The sequence below is a fragment of the Oryctolagus cuniculus genome, chromosome 20 (genome assembly GCF_051225735.1).
Source record: "Oryctolagus cuniculus isolate XC-2025 breed Fujian yellow rabbit chromosome 20, ASM5122573v1, whole genome shotgun sequence".
NCBI lineage: Eukaryota > Metazoa > Chordata > Mammalia > Lagomorpha > Leporidae > Oryctolagus > Oryctolagus cuniculus.
In genome coordinates, this window is record NC_142886.1 from 10,808,422 (window position 1) to 10,830,707 (window position 22,286).

Sequence of the window (22,286 nt, forward strand, 5' to 3'; positions counted from 1 at the left end):
ACAAATTTTTGAAAAAGTCTTTTGGCTATCACTACTTTAATGTCAAAATAGCCCTCATTTCTATGACCAAGCACACCTGACCGCTCCATCGATCCCAGATAAGCATGTCTTTCTCATCTCACTGAATTCTCCATTCCTCCAACTGCTCAGGTCAAACCTGGCCATCACTGCTGGCTCTGAAGTTCCTTTCAGGCCCCAGAGCCCAGGTGTCAGCCAGTCTGTGTCCTCTGTCTTCAAGACACACAGACGCTTAGCACCGGCCACCACCTCCCCCTGCCCGTGCCATCATCCCCGCTTACAGGGAGGATTGCAATAGATCAAGCCAGACTTCCTGGGACTTCTCTCGACTCCTACAGCCTACTTTCAACACCGCAGCCAGAGAGAACTACGATGAACGCCCAATCTTTTCTGTTCAGAACGTTCCAAGACTTCCAGTCACTCAAAGGAAAAGTCGAAGCACCATCTGGCCTACATCCTGTAGCACACATCACAGCCCTGTCCCAACATCACCTCCGGGACCTCCACTCATTTCTCTGCTGTCGCTACTGCGCCCTGAGCCTAGAAGACATTTCCTCCAGGAAGGCACGTGGCTTTGTTCTGGTAACTCATCTTACTCAAAGGTCACCCTCAGTGAGGCCTCGCCTGATGACCCTACTGAACTGCAGCCCTCCCCTTACTGATTCTCCACAGATGTTAGCACCACCAGACACAGAGGGCACTTCAAAAGGCTCATGGGAAATGCAACAGAAAGGTAAGTTTTGGGGCAGGTGCTTGGCTGAGTGGGTAGGAAGCCACTTGGGACGCCTGCATCCCATGTCAGAGAGCCTGGGTTCAAGTCCAGCTTCCACTTGCAGTGCCAGCTCCCTAAGCCATGCCTTGGAGGCAGTAGTGATGGCTCACGTAGGAGACCCAGACTGGGTTCTCACTTCCTGGTTTCAGCCTGGCCCAGGTCCAGCCATTGAGGGCACTTGGGGAGTAAACCAGCAGATGGGAGTGTTCTCTCTCTCCAAAATAAGTTACTAAATAAGTTCTACAAGAATTTTTAAGCTTCTCTTGGTGCAAAACATTTTAAAAATCCATGCATAATTTTTTCTCAGCATGCATTTTTTTAATAAATTCTATGAGGCACAAGAATTTTTACCTATTTTGTCATCACTGTTGCTCTCTCAATACCTAAAAAGTGCCTGGAGACAATGCATAGCTGTTCTGCTAATAGCTACATCAATCACTAAAGGCATTTATTTTATGTAGTAATTATTAATAAGTATATCAATATGTGGTTTTCATTTATAAAGTCATACTTACCTATGATCCATTTACAAATTGATAATTACAATGGATTCAAGTAGAATCTAATATTTATTCCAGGACATCAGATTGAACTGGGGCACTCTAGGTATGAGTCTCGTGGGGAGTGAGGGCACAGGGCAATGGCAGAGGGAGGGGCACACGCAGCTCTACAGAGGGACCTGGTCAGCTCCACGTGGGAGCCCCAGAGGAAGCTCCTGGCTCCTGGCTTCAGTCTGTCCCAGCCCCGACTGTTGCGGCCATTTGGGGATGGAAGATCTCTCTCTCTCTCTCTCTCTCTTTCTCTCTCTGTAACTCTTCATTTCAAATAAATAAATAAACCTTTTTTAAAAAGCCTGTGGAAAATGGCATTAAAAGACCAGTTTATTTTGGTCCAAAATAAAGGTTGCAATCCATGCATAGTTTTTGCAAAAACCATGCATTTCCCAAAAACTTTGGAAGATCTCTCACATGCATGGATTTCAAATTTCTGGAAGGAGAGGACTTTAGCCTAACATTTAAGATGCCTGCATCCCACACGGGAGTGTCTGAGCCGGAGTCTTGGCTCTGGCTCCTGACTCCAACTTCCTGTGAATGCAGACCCTGGGAGGCAGCAGTGTGGACCCACGTCACTGGGTTCCTGGTACCCACATGGGATTCTGGGATTGAGTTCCCAGTTCCAGTTCCCCAGAACCTGCAGGAGTTTGGAGAGTGAACCAGTGGTTGGAAACTCTGTCTCTTTGCTTCTCAAATTAACTAACTACTGAATTTATTTATTAATTTTTGCACCAAAATGAATTTCTCTTTTAATGCCATTTTTCCATGAACTTTCTGAGGTCCCCACCAGCCTGCACGGCTTTGCTCGGTCTCCAGCACGAACGCCAACCTGAGCCAGACTCTGGATTCAGCCCCAGGCCCGCCCACTCGGCCCCCAGCCTCATCCTATAGGGAAGAGACTCAGTAGCCCGGGCGAACGCAGCAGCAGTGAGATGCACAGGCGCATGTCCCGCCTCCTGCACCGGCTGCGTCCCAAGAGTGGGTGTGTCAGTCTCCTCCCGCAAGGACCCGCACTAACCACGCGGAAGCACGAGAGAATCTGAAGGACTTCCCGCCCTCCACACCCGCGGGGAACGCACGCTTCAGAGACGGGAAAATGAACCGCGTCTCATTTTGGAAAGGCAAGGATCAAGCAGGAGGATGCTGACTTGAGACGCAGGGAGCCGCCGCGTCACCCTCGGAGATTCAAAACCACAGACCAGTGCCGCCGGAGACCACCCGGTGCTTACCGATGCTTCACGGCTGGGATGGTAGGGTCCTTAAGGCCAAGTTTACCGATCTGGCTCTGTACATCTTGAATGTTTTTGAAGAGCTCGTTATTTCTGAGAATGCAAGCTTCCAGTAATCTGGCTTCCTCGGTGAGCTCCTCCCGTGGGCTGGAGCCACAGGACCCCAATACCCTCAGGCTCGAAGCCTCCAGCAGCTTTTCACAGGACGTGTCTTCGCCTTGCTGCACATCTTTAAGGCTGACTCCAAGCACCTCCAAACTTTCGTCCAAATGCCTGGCCCTGTCTTTCAGCAGCTGAGTTGCGCCCACTTCGTTTTCTGCGTTGGAGGCGTTTCCTGGTGCTTCCGGGTTCTGCTCGGCTGGCCCGTCTGCGGTGCCCTCAGCAGAGGGTTTAGCTGTTCTTAGACATTCCAGAAAGTCTTCCAGAGCTCTGAGGGCGCCGTCCCTGGTCTGCACCTTGTGGCTCATTCCTTCAAGTTGCGCTTTGCAGGTCAGTGTAATGTTCTGTGCTGCCTGCACGTCAGATGGGTGCAATTCCTTTGATGCGAAGCTGTCCAGCTCTTCATTACAGATTTCAATCTGCTTTGTTACGGAGTCCTGGATGTCCTAAAATAAAGGTAAGAAACGCCAAAAAAGACTTGGGTCCCGAAAGCATCAGAAACCAGTCCCTAATTTATGAGATTTGGTCTAGAAAAATGCTTATGAGTGCAACCAAGGCTGACAGTTTGGACACAAGGGAACATTTAAATGACAAATGATTGGCTGGCCCCTCTGTTTCATTACCCAGTGTCCTTGCTGATGTTTCAATCCCCCAAAGAAAGCAAACATGGAAGTTATCTACGCCAAAGCAAGCGACTAGTGACAAGCTATTGAGACATCTGCTGCGTCATCAGGAAAATAAATCAAAGATTTTTCATTTCAGACGGGATGTAAGTAAGTAAACGGCAGAATATATCGAGGTAAGCCTCGGTGTCTCGTGTGTTTAGGAACTCAGACGCTGAAGGAGACACTCATAAACAAGGCTTCATCTTGAATTCTCAGAAGATGTCCCATAATTTACGCCAGGGTACCTACCTCCAAATTTGCAAGAAATCAAAAGGTTGAGAAGTACAAGTATATGTCAAAAAGTTTGTGGGAAAATGGAAATAAAAGAAAAGTTTATTTTGACCTAAGAATATGTTGGAATCCACACATAGTTTTTTCCTATATGCATTCCTATTCCTAATATGCACTTTTCATAAATTTTTTGAAGATCTTTGTATGCATGGAATTTGAATTTTTAATTCCATTTTCTGGAAACTCTTAAGTGTACCCTCTTCTGTAACAATCAAAATTGTTGAAGTTTTTATTGTGGCTTATAGTCTAAATCTATACAATGATATCTACATTTACTTACTTAAGTTTAGATTTGCTTATATTTACCCTCAGGTGTTGATAGATGCCATCAACATTGACAAGATGAAAGTCCTGGATGACAATTTCAGGAAGGGACAAATCCAAGCCACAGAGAAACACTGTCTCCCTCTCTACAGGGGACACAGTCTGCAGTGCTGTCTCCAAAGACTTCAGCCTGGGGAAAATGTAACAGACATGAGGGGGATGTGCAGCAGAAAATTATCCCTACAGCATATTCATACCATTCCTTAACCAACAGCAGAAAATGGCTATCCAATAACAATACACGATATGCAGACCATCACATGAAAACCCAAGCCCAGGAGTGGAAGGTGTGTGCAGCGTACAGCACACCGGAGTGCCTGCTTCCAGTCCCCACTGCTTTCTGATCCGTTCCAGCTGTCTGCTAATGCGTCCCCCGGAAGGCACCAGCTGATGGTGCAAATGGTTGGATCCCTGCCATCCACCTGTGCGACCCATATTGAGTTCATGGCTCCTGGCGTCAGCCCGGCCCAGTCCTAACTGTCAGTGGAGTGGGTCTCTCTGTCTTTCTCTCTTTGTTCTTCTGCCTTTCAAATAAATAAATAAGTAAATTATTTTTAAAAACGTAGAAGCAAAATACCAAAGAATGAGCTGTTGGCTATATTCAAGCCTTTTTTTTTTTTCAATCCACGGACCAATTTATTCCTTCATTCAAGAGACATTTATTTAGTGAGAGGCAGCAGAGCTAAGCTCATCCTAATCCACTGCTTCAGGACAAGGCCAATTCACTGCTGCTGTTTCAACATCATTAGTACTGATGGGGCCAGCACTGTGGCATAGCGGGTAAAGCCACCACCTGCAGTGCCAGCATCCCATATGGGCACTGGTTCACATCCCAGATGCTCCACTTCTGATCCAGCTCCTTGCTAATGTGCTTGGGAAAGCAGCAGAAGATGGTCCAAGTCCTTGGGCCCCTGCACCCATATGGGAGACCCAGAGGAAGCTCCTGTCTTCCTGCTTTGGACTGGCACAGCTCTGGCCATTGTGACCACCTGGGGAGTGAACCAGCGGATGGAAGACCTCTCTCTCTGCCTCTCTGCCTTATATATATAACTATATATATAACTCTGCCTTTCAAATAAATAAATCTTTTTAAAAAAAACCTGAAATCTATGCATGTGAGAGGTCACCATACAGTTCTTGAATGACATGTATTATGAAAAAACTATGCCTGAATTTCAAAAATTGTTCTGCACCATAGCAACCAGTCTCTTCATTCCATTCTTCCGGAACCTTGTCAAGTCCCTGCACACGTCTCTGGCTAGTGGAGTGGCCTGGTTACTTCATTATTTCTGCACAGCAGTTTCCTTATCAGCGAAACAGCAGTCATAACAGCAAACTGTCTTCCATAAGGCAGCTAAATACAGTGACACATTCAGTGTAGAAAAGGCTTGCTAAGAATGGCATTTGCAAATGACGAAGTTTCTGAAACTCCTGGCTAACAGATGCCAGAGTCATACCTGGCGTGAAGGGTTAGGTGAAGCTCCCCTTCTTTTTCCTTTAGTCCATCTCGTGCCTTAACTATCGCAGGCTTCTCCACATCACTCACAAGATTTTCTAATTTCAGGGAGGTGATTTCAAACTCCTTCCAGTAAGCATCAGTTTCATTTTTTAAGCCCTATATGAAAGGAAAAAATTAATTCATCAACTAACAGGATAATAGCCAGAATGATTCTGTTCATAGAAAATGAGACATATACCAAGTATAGCAGCAAAAGCAACATTGCACAGGACAATGCACTTTCTGGGAAGATTTATTTATTAATTTGAAAGGCAGAGTAATAGAGAAAGAAAGAGAGCGAGCACCCATCTGTTGGTTCACTCCCCAAATGGCTGAAATAGCCAGAGATAGGCCAGGCCAAAGGCAGGAACCAGGAACTTCGTCTGGGTCTCCCATGTGGGTACAAGGGTCCAAGCACTTGGGCCATCCTCCACTGCTTTCCCAGGTGCATTAGCAGGAAGCTGGATCTGAAGTGGAGCAGCCAAGTTCTGAAACAGTGCTCTGTTATGGGATGCAAGCATTGAAGGCAGCGGCTTAACCCACTGTGCCACAACCCCGGCCCTGATCATGCATTTAAAATATCTTCCAGCCGTTTGCAAGTAAACTATCCTGTAGGCAATAACAATATTAACTGCACTCTTCAGAGGACCCATTTGCTGAAGTTCAAGACATCAAAAACAGGACTTTTTTCCTTTTTTTAAAAAGATCTATTTTATTTATTTGAAAGTCACAGTTACACAAAGAGAGGAGAGGCAGAGAGAGAGAGAGAGAGAGAGAGGTCTTTTATCCGCTGGTTCACTCTCTAACTGGCCACAATGGCCAGAGCTGGGCTGATCTGAAGCCAGGAGCCAGTAGCTTCCTCCAGGTCTCCCACGTGGGTGCAGGGGCCCAAGGACTTGGGCCATCCTCCACTGCTTTCCCAGGCCATAGCAGAGAGCTGGATCGGAAGTGGAGCAGCCGGGACTCGAACCAGTGCCCGTATGGGATGCTGGCACTGCAGTTGGCAGCTTTACCTGCTGGACCACAGCACCAGCCCCAAAAACAGGACTTGGAAAGGTATCCAAACCCCCTCTCCTAAGCAGCTACAAAGAATACAGTTCAGAAAGATAGATACAGATGTATGAAAAGACAGTCTCTTCTTCTGGATACTAAACCTTCACTATCTTCTAAATTAAAATAAAACCGGAGGGGCCGGCGCTGTGGCGTAGCAAGTAAAGCTGCTGTCTGTAGTGCCAGCATCCCATATGGGCGCCAGTTTGAGTCCCGACTGCTCCACTTCCAATCCAGCTCTCTGCTATGACCTAGGAAAGCAGTAGAAGATGGCCCAAGTCCTTGGGCCTCTGCACCTTCATGGGAGACCCAGAAGAATCTCCTGGCTGCTGGCTTTGGATTGGTGCAGCTCTGGCTGTTGCGGCCAATTGGGGCGTGAACCAGCAGATGGAAGACACCTCTCTCTCTCTCTGCCTCTCCCTCTCTCTCTCTCTGTAACTCTGACTTTCAAATAAATAAATAAATAACTCTTTAAGAAAAAAGAAAACTGGAGTGCCTCAAAACTACTTCTATACAAAGAAGAAGAGAATGCACTGAATTTATGGCTTAGTATTAAACAGCCATCATTCTGTATCTTGGTTCTTCTGCTGTTGCTGTTTCCAAGGCATTGTTACAGAATTCTATGGAGGGATCAGCAACATAATCTGTTCTTCCATTTTCCCGAAGACTGGAAGCAGCTTCTCTAAGCAACTCATTATTCAGTCCCTAGGGAAAGGGCTCAAGACACTTTCTTAATTGAGATGAAAACATGCTGGATCCATGACTTGAACAGGGATTTGAATGCATATACATTCTGCCTAAGGAGATGAAAACCACAGAGGAGCCAGATGGCGGAGTGTGACCAAGAACCGTAAAAGAAGGAGACTAGAAAACACGGGGAGGGGACAGCGGAGGACCTCGCAGGACCCTCTTGCTCCCTGATGATGGATTCAACCTGTGAGGGCTCACGTGTTCACAAGCACGCAGTAAGGATGCCCTGCGTGTAAGGACAGTCGTGAGAATAAGGACAGCTTATGCTCTGGTGCCCACACTCAAGCTCCTTGGCCAAGTGCGAGACTTCCACATAGACAGATATTCTGGGAAGACGACCGCTCAGACTGCATGCAATTCTCTCTACCACCTGCCCCCGTTGCCCAATGACTGGGGGACAGCAATTGTAGTCAATAAGACGATTCGGTCAAGCTGATGAACAGGCGTGGACATTTGGGCTAGTGATGAAGACGCCAGTTGAGACACCTTGATCCCATTCAGGTGTTCAATGCCTGCTCTGGCTCCTGACTCCAGTTTCTTGCTACTGCGCCCCCCTGGGAGGCAGTGGGTGATGGCTCAAGTAATTGGGAGACCCGTAGTACTGAGTTCCCAGTTCACAGCTTTGGCTTGGCCCAGGCGCAGTCATTGCAGGCATTTGGACAGTAAACCAGACGATGGGAATCCTGTCGCTCTCTCTCACTCTATCTTTCAAATACATTAAGTTTTGTTAAAAGATAATAAACAACTGCCGGTGCCGTGGCTCAATAGGCTAATCCTCCTCCTGCAGCGCTGGCACAGCGGGTTCTAGTCCCGGTTGGGGAACTGGATTCTGTCCCGGTTGCCCCTCTTCCAGGCCAGCCCTCTGCTATGGCCCGGGAGTGCAGTGGAGGATGGCCCAAGTGCTTGGGCCCTGCACACCATGGGAGACCAGGAGAAGCACCTGGCTCCTGCCTTCGGATCAGCGCAGTGCGCCGGCCGCGGCGGCCATTGGAGGGTGAACCAACGGCTAAGGAAGACCTTTCTCTCTGTCTCTCTCTCTCTCTGTCCACTCTGCCTGTCAAAAAAAAAAAAAAAAAAAAAGATAATAAACAACTAAAAAAAATATATCCAGTCACTGGTTTATCAATTTGGTGGCAATTCAGGAGCAGATTGAAGTCGCCTTATACCCCTTGTTTTTCATAATTCATCCAGAAGTCCAAGCATAATCAAAAACTCTGCAAACAGAGTTATCCGCAGCCGCAGATCAGAGCATAAGCAGTAGATCAGGACCCTGTACCAAAGGCCTTCCTAGGTTTAGCAGTTGGAAGCAAATCTCTCTCTGGAACAGCGTGACACTGGAAATGCAATCCAACAGAGAGTGATGTCCACACCCCTGGTGGTGCTATTTCCTTATAAAACAGATAACTAGAGAAATTATATTTGGTAATTACCTGGAGATCGGTCAGTTTGTCCCGTAAGCAAGCACTACTCTCTTCATTTTCACTGGAGAACGCAGAAGTTATCCTGAATTTGTTGCTTTGAAGGTGTAGTTCAAGAATTTCCTTCTGTGTAACATACCTGGGAGAAAGATTATATGCAAAATTATTCAACATCCAAAATAAGACAAAAATATGCTTAAGCGCCATCACATGTGCATCAGGAAATCCTATGGAATTTCTGTATAAGTTACTAGACCAAACGTTAGAACTAAAGGATAATAAAATGTTTTTTCTCTTTATAGATATTTATTTATTTACTTGAGGGGTAGAGTCACAGAGAGAGAGAGACGGAGAGAAAGGTCTTCCATCCACTGGTTCAGTCCCCAAATGGCCACAACGGCTGGAGCTGGGCAGATCCAAAACCAGGAGCCTCTTCTGCATCTCCCATGTGGGTGCAGGGGCCCAAGCACTTGGGCCATCTTCCACTGCTTTCCCAGGCCATAGCAGAGAGCTGGATCGGAAGTGGGGCAACCGGGACTAGCAACCAGCACCCACGTGGGATACAGCAGCAGCAGGCAGAGGCCCAGCCCACCACACCCCAGCACTGGCCTTAAAATGTGTTTTAAAGTCTAACACGTCTCTCTCTCTCTCTCTCTCTCTGTCACTCTGCCTTTCAAATAAAGAAATCAATAAAACTTTTAGCCAAGTGCAAGTTTTCATGGACGAAAGTTCTCAGCAGATCTCAGGGTGGCCGAGTGCGAGGGTACCTCTTCTGTAAACTGTCTAGAGTGAGGCTGTGTTCTTTCTCATGCTGCTCCGCGACGCTTGCTCCTTGTTGAGGCTTTACCTCCGATGCAGGCACGAAGTTAGCTGGCTCCATCGCCTAAGCACACAGGCAAAGAGTACACATAATGTCTTAGACGTGCTTCATTGCCTGGAGAAGACGAATGACTTACATTGATCCTTTATATCCCACCCTAGGACTTAAGACAATTTTTGAGATTTCAACAGCTGGGAGAAAAGCCTTCCCAGGGGAGATTAATGAGACTCATTCTCGCCTCCTAATAGGGATGATGGCATGGTGATGAAATACGCCCAGCTCCTAAATGCTGATCCCGCCCAAGAACTCACAGCCATAGCCAAAAGAACCCCAACACTTGTGGGAACAGAACCACAAACACCAATAAGCGCGTTCTTTTCCCACACGACCTCACTGGCAGTCTGGGTTATGCTGTAGGTTGGCACTTCAAAACGTTCATAGAAATGCAATCAAAAGATGTTTATTTTTGTGCAAAATATTTTCAGAAAGTTCATGGCAATGCCCAGTATGAAAAAAACTGCATGGATTTCAAAATTTGTTGCACCCAAATGACCTTATCCCAAATCCCAAGTTCATATTAACTTACTGAAGAATGCGTGTATATAAAAGCCAACTGTAGACCCCAAGAATTCAGAAAATTCAATTCGCAAGGAAAGTGAAATCATTCTAATAAAAAAAAAAAGGACAACCAATAAAAGTGCATGTCCCTGAAATGGAGGGCTGTGTCCAGATGGAGCGCCACCCCTTCCACTGTCAGTAGTAATGGAGCTGGCAAACACTCAATAATAGTTCAAAAGGGTCTCTGTTGGAAACAGTTGTCCCGGAGGAAGGCTGAGCTATGCTTGCTACAGTCTTGCATTCTTCTTCTTGGAAACATAGTCTTCCTGGCACTAGGGAAGAGGGAATTCCCAGCTGATGAAACCAATGAGATCACTGAAACCAACACTTAATTAACAGGAAGAGGATTCTTGGACACTCTAGGTTTTTTTTTTTTTTTTCATTGGGTTTGCTTCTAAAAGACATTATCCACACTTAACACCTGTTCCGTTGGTGGCTGATGATCAGGTTTTGCAAATGGCACCTCCCCGTGGGAATCCCTTCCTCCATTCTCAGTCGTGGCCACAGTCCCCCTAGAAAGCAATCAAAATTGCAACATTAATACAGAGCAAGAAAAATGAAGCCTAACAGCCATGGAAGAGTCCCTCTTGTCGTTTGGATTTTGCAAGAGACTTGCTTCTGGCTTCACCCTGAAGAAAGCACTGACTTGTTCCCCGACGGGTCTCCCGCGGTGGCCTGCAGGGTGGCGTGAATCTCCGTCGCACATCTCAGAAGTCTTTCTATCTTTTGTTCATAGTCCCGGAGTGCTCGCTTCCCTTCCTGCTGACTGTGCTGTGAAGGGAGCTCCTCACACAGCTCCCTGAGGACATCCATGTGCTGATGGAGCTGGGGCAGGATGCCTTCCTTAGAGAAGCAAGCCTGCGGGAGGAACGGAGTGAGACTTGAGACGTGAGCTGCAGCCGCCTTGCATGCCGAGTCTACCAGGAAGAGCCGCCCCCCCCCCGCCCACTCCCCGGCAGAAGTGTATGCCTCAAGCAACATGTTCTGTTTATAGTCCATTTCCTGCGGGTGTGGCTTGTGTTGTGTTTTGGATAATAGTTGGGGTACTGCCCAAAGGCCCATGTATTACGGGCTTGGTCCCTAAAGTCCTATGGTAATCGTTAAAAGAGTAATGTTAATGGTTAACACGTTCAGGGTGGAGACTTGATCTAACTTGATCCAGGAGACCGGCTCAGTGGGAGGGCTTTGGGTCACTGGGGTGTGCCTACAGAAGGCAGTTCTTGCCAGAGGGTTGATTGTACAAGCAGAGCTGGGCCCGGTTACTCTCTGTGTTCCTGGCTCACCATGTCACCATGCCTGCATCATGCAGATGTCTGGCCCAAGGTGACTGCCCGATCTTGGACTGTGAACCTCCAAAACCGTAAGCCCAAATCAACCTTCCTTCCTAAGAAGCTCCTCTTAACTATCTGTGGTTGTTATTGTTATTTTAATTTTTTGTTTAATGAACTTAAAAGGAAGAGACAGCGATTTCCCATCTACTGGTTTACTGTCTAAATGCCTGCAACTGCAAGGGCTGGGCCAGGTCAGAGCCAGGAGCCAGGAGCCCCATCCAGGTCTCCCACATGGGTGGCAGGGACCCAGGTACTTGATCCATCACCCATACCTGTTAGAGTACTCATTAGCAGAAGCTGTAATTGGAAGACACCAGAGCTTGAACCCAGGAACTCTAACTTGAACCAGGAACTCTGATACGGGACACAGAAGTCTTTCAAGCAGTGTTTTGTCCTAACCACTGCACCAAATGCTCACCCCAGAGTATTTGTAATGTAGTAACAAAAACCTGACTAACACAGAAGGGTAGCCAAAAGGTGAGGATCTCAGCCCTAAAGAATTTGCAGTTCAGTGCTGTCCACACAAATGATTAGCACCTGGTGTGGTCAAGCGCTATGATGGAGCCATTCCCTGTCCTATGGAGTCAGAGAAAGCCCAGAGAGCCATCCAAGTGGATGCAGTAGGAACAGGTGCTGGGTCTCAGCTGTCATCACACTGAGAAAAGAGCCCATGCCAGGGAAGTGGCAACACCAGCAGGAAGGAAGAATACGAAGCCACCTTGAAGCGTCCATGATAAATAAGCACTATGAAAAAAATCATGCAAGTATTTAAAAATTGTTTGCACCTAAATAAAATGGTCTTTTAATTCCATTTCCCCGAACTTTCTGGAGTACATCCAAGAAGCTGTTCTGAAGAGTCCCAGACAGAGGACTTAGCAGAGACCTCAGTGAAGGCTGAGTGGGACAGGAGGGGAAGCAGAGCCCGAGAGGAGATCACTTCTGCCTTGGACAGGCCGCAGGGAGTGGCTGAAGGGACATCTGCCAGGCTGTCAGAAACAGCACAGGAGCCCAGGGGAAAGGCCTCAGCCGGAGGAAACAATGGAGGTGCCATCATTGCAGAGAGAGGACCCAGAGAGCACAGAATCACCCAGGGGACACAAGACACTGGCCCAGAGTGGAGGGTACGCCCTGAAAGCCACACATTAAGGTGACAGGGGATGGGGTGGACGTTGGGTGCAGGTTAAGCCTCTGGTTGGGACACCCACCTTCCACATCAGAGTAACAGGAGTCTCAGCTCCACTCCTGAGTCCAGGTTCCTGCTACTGCCCACGCTGGGAGGCAGCAGGGATGGCTAAGTACATGGCCCCCGCCACCCACACGGGAAACCCAGATGGAATTCTGGGCTCTTGGCTTTGGCCTGGCCTAGCCCTGGCTGCCGCTGGCTTTTGGGGAACGAATCAGCAGATGAGCATTCTCACTCTCTTTCTGCCACATAAAATAATTTTAATAAGGCATTTTCTTAAAAAAAAAAAAAAAAAGGATGACAGAAGAAAAAAAGACTTCCAAATTATATACATAGCTTGTTTACATAGCGGTACACACAGAGAAATGCCCAGAAGGTGCTTCACCAAGTTCATGGAAAATGGAATTAAAAGAAAGACTTTGGTGCAAAAAAAAATTTGAAATTCATGCGGGTTTTTTTTTTTTTTTGGAATTCCAATTTTCCATGAACTTTATGAAGACTGCTTATACAAAAGTGATAAAGACTGATAATGGAAGGGCCATAACCAAGCAAAGACAAAAAGAAATGAAGGGGCAGGCATTGTGGCATAGCGGGTAAAGCCACCGCCTGCAGTGCCAGCATCCCATATGGACGTCGGTTCGAGTCCCGGCTGCTCCACTTCCGATCCAGCTCTCTGCTATGGCCTGGGAAAGTAGTAGAAGATGGCCCAAGTCCTTGGGCCCCTGCACCCACGTGGGAGACCTGGAAGAAGCTCCTGGCTCAAGGCTTCGGATCGGTGCAGCTCTGGCTGTTGCAGCCAACTGGGGAGTGAACCAGTGGATGGAAGACCTCTCGACCTCTCTCTCTCTCTCTCTCTCCCCCTCTCCTTTCTCTGTGTAACTCTGACTTTCAAATAAATAAATAAATCTTTAAAAAAGAACTGAAGAGAGAGATCAGCACTGTGAAACACACGGAAGCTATCAAGGAGGGAGCACACGGAGCTCATGGGGTCTGACTCAGGTGTCCTATTCTCTGATTGACTTCCTTTCACGAAGCTGTGCTTCCAAGGACGGGACCCCTGACTTACGCAACCAGGGGGGCACTTCAGTGACACTGGTGCCTTTGTGACCCGACTCTCTCAAGACAGGCGACACCCAGCCCTTCCCAGGGACATCACGAAACAAGAACCCAGGTCTGAATTTTCTTACTGCCCCCCAGTGAGACGCACAGGCTCTTGTCAGCGCTTGAGTCCCAAGGTCGTTCATCACCCGCAAGGAATGAGGGTGCAAGGAATCCCAGAGGTGATTTAACCCCAGGCTAAAGACACACGCGCGTGCGACCGTGTGAGCTAAACCCCACAGCGGTGTGACGGGATCAACCGGAAACAGGCTGCATCACCTCGTGTTCCTGGAGCAGGCCCTTGGTCCTTCCTCTGCGAATAAGTTTCTTCTCTTTATTTATTTGCTTTTCGAGTTTTGAAATCGTGTCACTCAGCTTTCCTTTCTCAATATCTATCTTCAGTTGTTGAATATACAAAGACAACTCATGATGAAGAGACTGGAGAAAAACCAAGGAAACTGTCAAGCCTGGGAACAGAACCTACTGAAAACATACTTGTACTAACAACAGAAACGGTGGCGGTGACCAAAGGACGGAAACAGAGCCTACATAATATGCGGATCCATCCCTGCATCTCTGGGGAGAATGTTTAAAAACGTCCCAGCCTCATGCATACACGGGTATTTTTTTCTAGCAACTACAAATGTGTTTCAGCTGTGAAATACACAGCTAACAGAATGGAAACAGCAGCAGACTGGGAGGGATGCCCGACGCACAGCTGAGCCTCAAGGCAGGGACCCGATAATGTGCATCCTATTCCTGAAATTGGCCAAAGCAACATGAGGAGGAAATGGTGGAAATCTGAAAAAGTACAGACTCCAGGGAACAAGAATGCATCAGTATTGGCCCACTCACTGTGACCAAAGTATTCTGCTAAGATATCAGTAATGGGAGGATCTGGGGAGGGGGCCGTCCTGGAGGTCCCTGTGTCATGGCTGCCATCCCTTATTCTATATATCTAAGGCCATTTTGTAACGAGGAAGTCTACTTTATACAGCATTTCAGGAGGACTGTTAGTAGTGGTTGTTCCATTCCATGGACGCGTAATACATAGCATATACTATCTTACCGTATGATTTATAGAGATTTGCTGTATACAGTAGGAGGTCTTACTATACACAGAGATTTGCTTGCATCTTATTAACCACCATCTACTCAGCATCATCTCGATGGAAGAAGCTGCATAAAGACCTTTAGCACTGATGCTGCCAGGGAGGCGCTGTCACTCCCATTTTATCAGTGAGGCTCCTGAGGCTCAGTAACTTGTCCAGGGTCACAACAGCTGGCTCCAAGTTCACCTGCCACCTAAGCCTGCACCTGCGTCTCTAAGAAGCACTGCTCTGTGCACATATTTGGTTTCTTGGATCCAACCAGGAAACCAGAAAACGCTCTGAAGACAACGCAGGCCATTAAGTAGTCATTCATTCAGTCATTCAATTAAGGCAGGGAATTGATGACACAGGAGGTGACAGTGCAGGGAAGTCCAGCAGGGGACATGGCTCCCCCTGGGCTGGGGGCTTTGCAGCACAGCCCTGGGACCAGGGACACCCACGAGCAGCTGGAGCCAGGAGGAGCCCCAGCTGCTGCCTGAGACACTGCCCAAATCAGGGAGGGAAAGAAATCTCTCTTCCTCTTCCACGACCCTCAAGTCTCTACACAGGGTTGTCATTGGCCAAAGGCAGACCGAAGGCAGCTGATGCGGAGCCTGCGGCGGCAGCCTGCACAGGTGAGCCCCTCCGTGTAACGCAGAGTGGACAGGAACCCCAGGAGGCACTGGATCAGACCCAGGCAGTGCAAGGCACAGGTGGGTGTGCACGTCATACCTCCCACTTGGCACAGACAGCTCTGCTCTCTTCTTCCCAAGACAGCTGCACGTCCTCCGTTACACTACCCTTCATTTCTTCCATGGCTCTCAAGTACTTCGCCATACACTTAGTATTAAGAAGTATTAATGCTTCCTAAAAAGAAAAAAAAAAAACACAAACCAAAACATGGAAGTCTCACACTGCCCAATCAACAAGGCTAATGTTTGTAGGTACAACCAAAAGTCCGTGAAAAATGGAATTAAAAAATAAGTTGGACAGGCATCTAGCTTAGAAGTTAGCACATTTTTAGGTTCACAGTTTTGGAGCCAGTATTGTGGCACAGTATTGTGGAGCCGCCACCTGCGACTCCAGCATTCTATATGGGTGCCAGTTCAAATCCCAGATGCTCCATTTCCAATCTAGCTCCTTGCTAAAGCAACTGAGACAACAGCAGAAGGTAGCCCAAGTGCTCGGACCCCTGCCACCCATATGGGAATCTGGAATTGAGTTCCAGGCTCCTGGCTTTGGCCTGGTCCAGTCCCAGCTGCTGCAGCCATTTGGGGAGTGAACCAGTGGATGGAAGATCTCTCTCTCTCTCTCTCTCTTTGCCTCTGTCTCTCTGTAACTCTGTCAAATAGATAAAATAAATCTTAAAAAAAAAAAAAAAGAAATACAGAGCTTCCATCCACTGGTTCACCCCTCAAATGCCTGCGAAGGCCAGGGCTGGAGCCAGGAGCCAGGAGCCAGGAGCAGGGGTGCAGTCTGGGTCTTTCACATGGGAGGCAGGGACCCAACCACTTGAGCACACTGCTGCCTGCCAGGGTCTGGAGTCGGGAGCCAGAGCTGGGAATCTAACAGGAAATCCAGTGTGGGATGACAGCCTCTTCACCAATGGACTAGAAGTTGCCCATCCATCCCCTCCCCACCCCACCGTCCGGTATGTTAATTTTTAAAAGCCTCCTGGGAAGAATGCATTAAAACCAGGATGCTCTTCAAGTCACAGTAACTTTGCATTTGTGTTTCAAACCAGATGGGTAGCAAAGGACAACCGAAAGGCTCCCACCTTGTACTTTGAGATGAGGGCACCGGGGCGCTCTCGCTGCTCCAGTAGCTGCTCAGCCTTGGCCATGTGTGATTCCAGCTCCTTCCGTGACTCCTCTAGCTGCAGCCTGGCATCCAAGCCTGCTGAAACATCACTTGAGGTCTTTGATGCTGCCATGAGTTTTACCACATTGATCTGGACAGGCAAAAACAAATAAAAAGGCCTCAGATGAACACTCTGTCCAACTTTCCCAGTGAATTCAAAAGCTAATAGAGTGTGGAAAAGCAATTTCTAACTCCCCACTAGACACAGAGAGACTTCATTTATTGCATTTATATCGTCCAAAATGCTGCAGGTCACAAATACTACTTTACATATTTTTTCCAAGCCATACAGCCACTTACTGCTACCTTTCTAACCCACCTCCTAACTATTCAGTTTTAAAGAATGAATTCTCTGGGCTGGCGCAGTGTGTTAAAGCCCTGGCCTGAAGCACCGGCATCCCATATGGGAGCTGGTTCTAGTCCCGGCTGCTTCAGTGTCGATCCAGCTCTCTGCTATGGCCTGGGAAAGCAGTGGAAGATGGCCCAAGTCCTTGGGCCCCTGCACCTGCGTGGGAGACCTGGAAGAAGCTCCTGGCTCCTGGCTTTGGATTGGCACAGCTCTGGCTGTTGCAGCCAGCTGGGGAGTGAACCAGCAGAGGGAAGACCTCTCTTTCTCTCTCTGTCTCTACCTCTCTCTGTAACTCTGTCTTTCAAATAAATAAAATAAATCTTTAAAAAAAAAAAAAAGAATGAATTCTCTAAAGAGGGACTCTGAAGGAGACACCTGGATTTTCTCTTTAGCTTCTTGAATCTTGGCCTGTAGTCCAGCCGTGAGAACGTGTTGAAGGGACTCCTGGCTGGAAATATTCTGAATATCCATTTGTAATGTATCTTCGGTTCTGGCCACTAGCTCTTCGTACATGGAGCCTTTGGCAAGGAGATGCTGTTAAAACAAGAGGAAAGGCGATCACAAGAAGCATTCTGAGTCTACATGAGACATTAGTCTAACAATCTCATCAGGAAACCACAACATGTTAATTGTTAACCCAAAATGAGGGAAATCCATATTGTGAAAAATGCTATTGTAAAAAATCAATTTTGAAATTTTATATAAAAACAATCAAATTCCTTTTTTTCTAAGATTTATTTATTTATTTGAAAGGCAGAGTTACAGAGAGGCAGAGAGAGAGAGAGAGAGAAGTCTTCCATCCAGTGGTTCACTCCCCAGATGGCCACAATGGTCAGAGCTGGGCCAATCCAAAGCCAGGAGCCAGGAGCTTCTTCTGGATCTCTCATGACAGTACAGGGGCCCAAGGACTTGGGCCATCTTCTACTGCTTTTTCAGGCCATAACAGAGAGCTGGATTGGAAGTGGAGCTGCCGGGACTCGAACCAGTGCCCATGTGGGATGCCAGCCTGGCAGGTGGTGGCTTTACCCACTACACCACAGCACCGGCCCCAAAAAACAATCAAATTCTGAAAAATATGGTCTTTTATAGAGTATAGGTTATTGTTTATCCATCAATAAAATAAAGGCTAAAACTGATACATGGTCAGCTGAAATAATAATACACCCCAAACTGAAACGGTTCTAAGACAAATTAGTGAGGACGGAAATTTAACAAGTGCTTATTGGAGAAAACAGCTACACAAAATAAACTTTTTAGGTGATGCTTTACACAATATATTAAAAATCAACTCCAGATATTCTACAAAGTCATACAGAAAATAAGACGCCACGGGGCCAGTGCTGTGGCATAGTGGGTTAAGCCTCTGCTGGCAATGCCAGCATTCCACAAGGGCACCAGTTCTAGTCCCAGCTGCTCCACTTCTGATCCAGCTCCCTGCTATGACCTGGGAAAGCAGTAGAAGATGACCCAAGTCCTTGAGCATCTGCACCCATGTGGGAGACCTGGAGGAAGCTCCTGGCTTTGGATCAGCACAGCTCTGGATGTTGCAGTCATTTCAGGAGTGAACCAGCGGAAGGAAGACTCCGCCTCTCTCTCTCTCTCTCTCTGTTCTGTCTCTGTCGCTTTCCCTCTCTCTCTCTCTGCCTTTCAAATAAATAAATGAATCTTTTAAGAAAAAGAAGTCATAAAAAGAACATATATCCATCAATCTTGATCTCCTCTCTTGGTCCAGAGGGTCTCTTTGAGCACAAGGGTGGAGAGAGCCACCGCATATGTAAAGCCCCTCTGTAATTCAATAACAGAAAAGTCAGCTGAGGTGATGTCAGCAGGGTGGTGGCCTGCAGTGCCTGGCATGCCTCCCTCCACGCGAGCACCAAACAAGACAAACAGGCACAGGTATTTGGCACTGCAGTTAAGAAGCGTCTTGGGGGGCCAGCGCTGTGGCGTAGTGGTTAAAGCCGCCGCCTGCAGTGCCAGCATCCCATATGGGCACCGGTTCAAGTCCCGGCTGCTCCGCTTCCGATCCAGTTCTCTGCTATGGCCTGAGATAGCAGTGGAGGATGGCCCAGGTCCTTGAGTCCCTGCACCCACATGGGAGACCCGGAGGAAGCTCCTGGCTCCTGGCTTCGGATCCGCACAACTCCGGCTATTGCGGCCATCTGGGGAGTGAACCAGTGGATGGAAGACCTCTCTCTCTGACTCAACCTCTCTCTGTAACTCTGTCTTTCAAATAAATAAGTCTTTAAAAATAAATAAATAAATCTTAAAAAAAAAAAACAAATAATTAAAACAATCCTAAGCAAAAAGAACAAAGCTGGAAGCATCAAATGCCTTACTTCAAAACATATTATAAAGTGATAATAAGCAAAACAGCATGGTATTAACATAAAAACCGATACACAGATCAAAGGAACAGAGAGCAAACACAGAAATAAACCAATGCATCTATAGCCAACTGGTTTTTAACAAAGGCAGCAAGGAAATACACTGGAGAAAGAACTGCTTCTTCAATGATTGATTCTGGGGAAACTACATATCAATATGCAGAATAAAGAAACTAGACCCCGGGGCTGGTGCTGTGGTGCAGTGGGTTAAATCCCCAGCCTGCAGCACTGGCATCCCATATGGGCACCGGTTTAAGTCCTGGCTGCTCCACTTCCGATCCAGCTCTATGCTATGGCCTGAGAAAGCAGTGGAGGATGGCCCATGTCCTTGGGCCCCTGCACCCACGTGGGAGACCTGGAAGAAGCTCCTGGCTCCTGGCTTTGGATCAGCTCAGCTCTAGTCATTGCAATCATTTGGGGAATGAGACAGCAGATGGAAGACCTCTCTCCCTCTCTGGCTCTACCCCTCTCGGTAACTCTGTCTTCCAAATAAATAAAATAAATCTTAAAAAAAGAAAGAAACTAGACCCCTTAATTTCACCACATTAAAAAAAAATCAACTCAAAATGAATCAGACTCAAATCTAAGACTCAAAACTATGAGACTAGTAGAAGAAAATGTAGGAAAACCACTTCAAGACATAAAGCTGGGCAAAGATTTTTCTAGATATAACCCCCAAAACACAGGCACAAAATAAAAATGGAAAAATAGGACCACATCAAACTAAAGATTCTCTGCACAGCAAAGGAAACCAATTGCAGAGACCACCTACAGACCAGGAGAAAATATTTGCAGCCTACTCATCAATAAGAGATTCCTTTCTGGAAATTATGTGGAACCCAAACAGCAAAAAACGTACAAACCAATTTTTAAAAGGACAATTGGCTTGAACAGGTATTTATCCAACAAATGACATACAAATGGCCAGCAAGTTGTTGAAAACAATGTTCCACATCACTAATGAGGAGAGAAATGCAATTCAAAACCATTCTGAGATTTCATCTCAGAATGGCTATTATCACACACACACACATACACGCACACACACACACACACACACAAGCAAATGCTGGCAAGCATGCACAGAAAGGGGAACTCTCTACACCACTGGTGGGAATGTGAATGAGCACAACGACATTATGGGAAACAGTAGACAGGTTCCTCAAAACCCAGCAATGAAACTAGCGCATGATCTAGCAATTCTACTGCCGAGTATATATTCATAGAAATTAACATCCAAATACCAGAGGGACATCAGCATTCACATATTATTGCTACACTATTCACAACAGCCAAGATCAGGAATCAGCTGAGGTGTCCATTGATGGGTGAGAGGAGGGAAAACATGTCACACACACACACACACACGTGTGCACGTGTGGATACAGTTCAGCCATAAAATGAATGGAATTCTGTCCCTCACAGCAATACAGAACTAGATAACATTATGTTCAGTAAAATAAGTCTGGCACAGAATCAAATACCACAAATTCTCACAGCAGGAGGAAGCTAAAAAGTAGATCGCAAAGAATTAGAGAACAGAACAGTGTTCTGAGAGACTGGGAAGGGTGTGGGGGAGGAAGGAGTGGAGAAGGAATGGTTAACAGATTCAAGAGTACAGTAGGATAGGAGGAACGACCTCCAACGGGAAGAAAACCACGGTCAACAACAAGTAATCCAGTATTTCAAAATTGCTAGGAGAGAGGGTTGTGGATGGTCCCCATACAAAGAAATGATGAGTGTCTAAGGTGATAGATTTGCCTAATAGCCTGATCCAATCTTTCTACAGTTGTGTATGTACTGAAATGTCACACAGCACCCCAGAAAAATTAGGCGTGCAATTACCATCCATGAAATAAAAAAATATAATTAATAAGTTCTAGCAAACCAAACTTAGAAAAATAAATAAGCAAAAGTGAGCACTAGAGAGTTATAGGAAGGCCAGCGCTGTGGCGTAGCGGGTAAAGCAGCCACCTGCAATGCCAGCATCCCATATGGGTGCTGGTTCGAGTCCCGACTGCTCCACTTCCAATCCAGCTCTCTGCTATGGCCTGGGAAAGCAGTAGAAGATGGCCCAAGTTTTTGGGTCCCTGTACCCATCTGGGAGACCCAGAAGAAGCTCCTGGCTCCTGGCTTCGGATCAGCTCAGCTCCGTTACAGCCATCAGGGGAGTAAACCAGCCAATGGAAGAACTCTCTCTCTCTCTGCCTCTGCCTCTCTGTAACTTTGCCTTTCAAATAAATAAATAAATAAATAAATCTTTCTTAAAAAAGAGAAAGTTACAGAAGGAACAGGATAGTTACACAGCTGCAAAGCATTGCCTACAGGTACATATTAATTACAAATGGAAAACAGTAACTTTATAATGCATACACCTGCCAGACAAACCCATTAATCAACCAACTGACCAGCATACTGCCACCAGCGTCAAGTGTCACACCTGTGGCTGAACAAGCTGGGTTGATCAAGGGCCACGTGAGAGAGAACACGCACCATGCAGGACTCGAGGGAGAATGCGGGCCTGAGCTCGGTGATCTGGGGAGAGGTTCAAGGACGTGCTTCTGTGCTGTATACCGTCAGGAAGTGAGATTAAGTCTACCTTCGAGGCTCTCACTCCATCTTGGGCAGAAGGCAGAAGGACTGGGCTGAGGCTAGAGCTGGGGAGGAAGCAGGGGCCGTCACAGCAGCCAGGAGGGAGGCGGGCTTGGCCATTTGTGCGATAAGGAACATGTTCCTGACCCGATAACAGAATGGGCCCATCCCAAGGCCACAGCGTGGCCTTGCCTGGTGCTGAAGTTCTGGGAAATAGCTCACATTCAACAGA

At 47.1% G+C, this 22,286-nt stretch overlaps 1 protein-coding gene across 8 annotated transcripts in view; it reads right to left on the reverse strand.

The window, feature by feature from the left end:
- Positions 1-22,286, reverse strand: part of SYNE2 (spectrin repeat containing nuclear envelope protein 2) — a 392,381-nt gene that overhangs the window by 237,979 nt on the left and 132,116 nt on the right. For all 8 annotated transcript variants that reach the window (XM_051826403.3, XM_051826401.3, XM_051826405.3 and 5 more), the window contains 11 exons: positions 17,454-17,612; positions 16,647-16,820; positions 15,602-15,736; positions 14,058-14,216; positions 10,813-11,024; positions 10,588-10,678; positions 9,496-9,611; positions 8,741-8,867; positions 5,470-5,627; positions 3,995-4,142; positions 2,574-3,178 (listed from right to left, as the gene is read on the reverse strand). In XM_051826403.3, the coding sequence (XP_051682363.3) occupies positions 2,574-3,178; positions 3,995-4,142; positions 5,470-5,627; positions 8,741-8,867; positions 9,496-9,611; positions 10,588-10,678; positions 10,813-11,024; positions 14,058-14,216; positions 15,602-15,736; positions 16,647-16,820; positions 17,454-17,612 (2,084 nt within the window). The remainder of the gene's footprint in view (positions 1-2,573; positions 3,179-3,994; positions 4,143-5,469; positions 5,628-8,740; positions 8,868-9,495; positions 9,612-10,587; positions 10,679-10,812; positions 11,025-14,057; positions 14,217-15,601; positions 15,737-16,646; positions 16,821-17,453; positions 17,613-22,286) is intronic.